We start from the raw sequence: 6,341 nt of genomic DNA on the forward strand, positions 1-6,341 counted from the left end.
AGCTGCGGGGTTGATCTAGAAGATTGTCGACCCTGCCGAATGCCAATAACTTCTTGAAACGCCCGGTCGGGCCGTTCTTGGTGGCCTTGGAGAATAGTTGCGACGGCAAATGGAGCTAGAGAGCATACTCTCGGTGCCCCATGGCCCGCGTGCTCCCCGGTGCAACATCACTGCCGAGACCCTCCACCCGCCATGCCTCGGGCACATCGTGCCGCTTCAGCGGGATGCCATCCAGGACCTCATCGCTGCACTCGGGAAGGAACTACAAGTGGTGGCCGTTCGTGAGCACCTCTCTGCCGCCATGTTCTTGGTCTGTCGTGTGTCTGTGCTTTGCTGACAGAGTCTACAAGGGAGTCTCGATGCCGTTGTGATGGTCGCCGTCTGTACGCTGACCCGCTCGTCGACCTATTTAGCATCCCCGATGATGACGGTGGTTCGAGTCCTGAAAACAACCTCTTGCAGAAATGTAGGGAAATGTTGGGTACTATAGGCCCAAAATGGCCGGACCTTTCCCAGAACCTCTGCAAGCGGAAGGTACGTGCACCGAGCTGTCTTTTTTTCTTTAAGTTAAAGGTTGTGTACTAACCGGTTTTGGAGTTGGAGGTTGTAATTAAAGTAGGCCAAGAATTCAGTCATCATCGAATCAACTATTATTGTTTGAAAAGACCATTATCCAGAAGTCAAGAGTATTCATATCTATTATGAAGTTATCTTCTATATTATCTATTCTCTGCGTAATTAGACAACAAAGAATGATGATCTTCTCTACTACTTAAAGGGGGATATGCGGTCGTTGTTGTCGTCGTCCTGATGGTTCGACCCCCTCCACATGTACGGTCCCTCCACCCCGCGTGACTCACCCTACCTCTGATACACACGAATTTAGAAAGAATTACTACTATGTTCCATGCCCCCATCTCCCGCAACCCCTTCCTCCCTATCACATCTCTCTCCCTCAAAAATTCGCCGCCGCGGATCCTCCACCATCTCGCCATAGAAGAAAAGCTCAGATAAGGAGAGATATGAATACATGTTTTATTCTTTGAGTCGAGATATGAGTACATGTGATAACATGAATGTAGAGCAAATGCATTTTCAAGTGGCATGGGGCGGGGCGGAGACGAGGGCAGGAGAAATGAGCTTGCATGAAACAAGGCACTTGTCATTCGTGGCATCCTTCTCCTTTGCGCAACGCTTGAAGCAGTCCATGTCTTGGTCGATGGCCTTCTTGTTGGCCGGGGTGGCCATGATGTAGCCGAACCTGGCGGCCGTGTAGGGGCAGTCGATGTAGCAGCGGTTGGAGCAAGCAGGATCCTTGCATGCCATGTCGCAGTCCACGGCGCAATGGGAGGAGAATGCATAGACCGTCTTGTTGCCGGGGCAGCCGCCATGCTTGTCGACGGACCCGTTCAGGGCGTCCTGCCCCCCGGACGTGGGCTGGGTGTTGGACTCGCGCTTCTTTTGGCCGACCGTGGCGAGCTCGGCAAACAAGCGCTCGATGAAGGCCACGCTGTTGGGCTCGGTGCCGCAGGCCTTCTCGACCATGGTGGCGCACGCCGCGTCCTTCTTCTCGTCTTTTCCGCAGAGCTTGGAGTACTCGCTGAGGCAAGCGGCCTTCGCCTCCCCCCTGGCCACCGGCATGGATGATGGGGTCACCACCACCACTATGGTGAGGGCGACGACGAGCAGCTGCCCGGCAACGCTAGCCTCACGCTTGGCGGCCATCTTGTTGTCAATTTCTCTTTGTGAGTTGTGACAGACGACCAATGCTTGTGTTGATCGAGATATATGCCAGCGTTGCATTATGTTTATATTTAGGCGAAGCCGATGGCCAATGGTCGGGTGCTATGATTGTGAGGCCATGATCTATTAGAGCTCCATATATGCCAAATTTGTTGCATGCATTTCTATAAGACCGGCCAAAACGACAACGCACGCACGACGATATAATTTTAGTACTAGCACATACTAGTAAATTGCACATGATTTGCACGCCGCCTATCATTATAGAGACATATGCCTAAATAGATAATAGCCCGCATGTTGCTGCGTGAATTTTTGAAGGATTTAAAACATACATGAGTAGATCCATCCCAACAATAAGTATTTTCAAGTGTAACAGATATTATCATGTATTTTTTTCAAATAATATAATCATGGCTATTGCTGAGGGGCGCGAATTTTATGATGGAGATGAAAACACTATCAATTCAGCATGTACAATATGATTTCTCATATGGATTTGCATGAATTGTAGGTTTGCACCGATCATTAAGGTAAACTGTGCCAAAAAAAAACTAACACATCACTGTACATGAACTTTCATATTCTTTAGGGATGGTAAAAAAAATAGCACTCTTTGGAGCATTACATAACCTGACTAAAAAGAGAGTGAACACACTCTGCAAATTGTTAAACACAGGTAGAAAAACGTGTGTTAAAATCTGAAAGGAAGCGAAGTTGCTACTTGCTTAGTTGCATGGTTAAAAAATACTATAAATAATATATCTTGCAAGTGGACTATAATTAATTAATTTGGGGCATTCAAAGCCATATTGAACAAATGGATAGATTGTCTGTTACAACATACAAAAAGCAATGGTTGCCAATTCGAGAACTAATCAGTTGAACTTTTCTTCTGTGTTAGATACCCCCAAATTTCTGCAATAGAAAACGAAGAAAATGAGCCCCTGATATATTACAGGGTCTTGATTTATGAAAGAGATAGATAGAAGGTCAGCCCAATAATAAAGCAAATGAATGCATGGCCAGGACCATGATGAAAAGCTAAGCACGCATGTCATCTATAGATGGAGAAACGGAGAAAAACAATTTGCATGTCATCTTCAGGATAGAATTTACTTCCATGCAAGCACGTAGATCCAAAGGCTTGAAATAAATGGTATGCAAATGCTACCGTCAAAGGACACTGGAGCAGCAGGCGGAGGAGGTCCTGCTCATTGCTCGGCTCCGATGTCAAACATTCCTGGCTTTGAATTCTATCTACCTGCATGCGATCCGATCTTGCTCGCACATGACGCACAGCTCGCCTATTTGTCGTCCGGATCACGGCCTTCTTCTCCACCTACCGGCCACCGCCTCCACAGAAGCAGCAACTCTCCGGCCTCAAGACTTGTCGGCGGCATAGGCGACGACGACAACACGGCGCTGATATTTGGTGTAGCTCAGCCCCACGCTGTGACCCTGGATCTACCACTGCGACACAGACGCTGTTGTTCCTAATGCATCTCTCAATCATACCAAAGAATGCAGAAGGGAAACTCAGACTCGTCAGCAAAGTTTTAAATAGCGCGCTAAGCCTCTTAGCCGGCGGACCTCTTTTATATGTTATAGCGATGCTATATGGAGCTATTTAAAATGTTTCCTCATGTGTTTAGACAAAAGAAAACCTTAGCGCATGACCTCTTCTAAAGCATGCTATAACACTATTTAAAACCATGCTCGTTAGTACAAACTAGCCATACCCGCGCGGCAGCATGCCGCGCCCAGTCGATGTACTGCACTGAAATTTGTGCGTGTAACAACGAAAAAGTTGCAACATAATGCGTTAGTACTGCTGACTTGGAGGTTTTTTTTGAGTCCACCACAATCTACGGTTAAATATGTTTAGTAAGTAATTATATAGCAATAATAAATTAAGTAGTGTGCCAAAACAGATTTAAAAACTTTGATTTGTAAAAAAAAATTAACATTGAACAATTGATGCATTTTACAAAGAAAGACGTGTGCAATGCTATCTCTACCCTTCTCAAAATACAAAGCAGTGGTATATGCAGAAGCATGACTATAGGGCTTAGAGTACACATGACCAGGATTTGTAATTATAACATTGATGAAGATCCGTCAGGACTTGTCACCTCCGAAGAATGAATTTGGGTTCAGCCGTTCTAATTACCTTGGTGCCTTCACAATGGCACATTGTACTATGTAGAAAATAGTGGCAACAATGAGATGATTCTATGGAAAACCATGCTAGGCATGTGCACACAGAGAACCCAATAGCAAGAGTAGACTGATATATTAAACTAAACACTACCAGTCTGATTTTGAAAATACCGATACATTGACAAACCACACATACAATTTTCGCATAGCCTTCTGAAAAACTGACTTGCTTCTTCGGATAATTCATCTAGCCTTTCCCCAACTAAGTTGTTATGGGCACTTGAGCGGTTCACAAATGGAATTTTTGTTACACAAACATATACATCGATTTATTTGGCTTGACACAAAGAAAAAATTATAAGCTTTTTAGGCAGGAATAGAAGTGATATAATAATCAAGGAAAATAAGTTAAAGAACTATGTAAATGTCATAGTGAAAAGATTTACAGCAATACATGACAGTGCTATGTTCCGGCTTTGCTCCACTTCAATAAAACTTCGTTTAGCTCCACTGGGAGTTCCTTCTTTTTCCTGTCATACTCATACTTCTTTGACTTGCAAAATCTTCTATCACACTTTGTGTCGAGCGTATCCATTGGATATCCTCCATTAGCACCACTCAGTAAAAGCAATGAATATCTACTCTGCCAATAGAGTGTGGAAATAATTTGGATTTCCATGTCTGCATGATGGATAGTGCAATTTCAAAATATGACGGCCATAGAATTTGGAAACACTGCATAAAGACATATAACCGAACCTTTAAACCATAGAATTGAATTGGTCATGACTGAAAACTCCAACTTAGTTGATTAAGAGCCTCAAGTACCACACACGCAGTTTCATAACTTTGATTCACTTGTTTGAGATCTGCACTCGTCAAGTTGGCAAAACAAAATATCTCAATTTTACAAAAATCAACAACTGAACAAGTTACTGTTAAATTGATGTGTAAATATAGGATAATCAATCTTACGATATCAATTTCCATTGCCCATTATCATGAAAACATGTAGCTATGAATATTAAAAGGGAAGCACACACCCTCCAATTTTTGTGAAGTTCATAATAAAGTGTACGTAACATAAATTCCACTTTTCCGGTAACCATGATTTTGAAATGAACAGGAGAGTTAAGTCTGATGGTGGTTTCAAAAGCAACTAAGTGATTGTGCACTGTTAGCTGCGAATAGAACAAAGCAGACAAACCAGCTGTTGTACTCTCTAAATCGAAAGCAGAGTCTTCTAAAGTGATTTAACACCAAGGAAAAATGTAACACCTAAAGTAGAGTATGTGCCAACCCAAAGAGCGCATATTATATAACACCTCAAAAAGCTATCCTTAAAATAAATTTCTGGGACACATCAAGGAGAGAATTACCAACAAAAAGAATATAGGGAAGGTCACTTTATTACCTTGTACGGGACAATCAGAGTGTTAGAAAGCATATGTTGACATACTGCCGGTAAACTTCAGCATGTCATTAGCAAGTACACCATGCTACCCCATTAAGTAAACTAAGACATTACAATTTGTATGTGCAATCAATCATTTAAACTGTATAAAACTGTACAGCAGAGATGTTTTCACAGTTCCTAGATATTGAATTAAAATCTTAATTCTTTTGGTTATGATATATTACAGAAAATCATAATCTTTCCCTAATAATGGTTAGTTCGTAAATTTTCTGTACGGTCTGTTACGGTCAAGTTACATATGTGTAAAGTTCAGTTTAATAGCCAAAAATTTAACATCGTAGTGATGGCCGGACAAACTCATTTAGACCACCCTTCTTCATTGTATTCTTCCCCAAGTAAGCCAGTTGTTAATCTCAGCATTATCTTCCATGGATTCCTAGGCCAACTCCTAACATGAGTGTGATGCTACTTTATGTGATCCATTTAGGTACTGTTTAACCATACTACAACATCACTGGCAGTTCAGATTCACTATCACTAATAGAAAACATGGCATACGTTTGGGCCTGGTTAGCCCATTAGTCCCGGTTCGGTCAAGAACTGGTACCCATGGGCCCATTGGTCCCGGTTCGTGAGGCCATGGGCCTGCCGGGCCTCGTGGGACATTGGTCCCGGTTCGTCTGGGACCTTTGGTTCCGGTTGGTTGCACGAACCGGGACTAATGGTCCTCGCTCCTGGCCCACCTCCAGTGGACCCGGTTTGTGGCACGAACCAGTACGAAAGGGTGACCTTTAGTCCCGGTTTGTGCCATGAACCGAGACCATTGAGTTGCCTATATATACCCGTCGCCCGCGAGCAGAGCACTCAATGCCCTAGACACACTATTTAAGCTTTCTCCTCTCCAAGCTCGACCTCCAAACTCCATTTTCCTCAATATTTGTCTAGGTTTAGCGGTCCGTCACGTCCCGTCCCCGTCTTCACCGCCGTCGATCGCCCGCGCCGATCTCGTCGCCGGCAC

The 6,341-nt window shown here is 43.8% G+C and overlaps 1 protein-coding gene across 1 annotated transcript; it reads right to left on the minus strand.

The window, feature by feature from the left end:
* Positions 1 to 1,019: 1,019 nt before the first annotated feature.
* On the minus strand, positions 1,020 to 1,743 carry LOC119366768. Its single transcript, XM_037632491.1, has one exon. The coding sequence runs from the start codon at positions 1,723 to 1,725 to the stop codon at positions 1,096 to 1,098; it is 630 nt and encodes a 209-aa protein (XP_037488388.1). The 5' UTR covers positions 1,726 to 1,743; the 3' UTR covers positions 1,020 to 1,095.
* Positions 1,744 to 6,341: the final 4,598 nt, after the last annotated feature.

This window comes from Triticum dicoccoides, chromosome 2B (assembly GCF_002162155.2).
Source record: "Triticum dicoccoides isolate Atlit2015 ecotype Zavitan chromosome 2B, WEW_v2.0, whole genome shotgun sequence".
NCBI lineage: Eukaryota > Viridiplantae > Streptophyta > Magnoliopsida > Poales > Poaceae > Triticum > Triticum dicoccoides.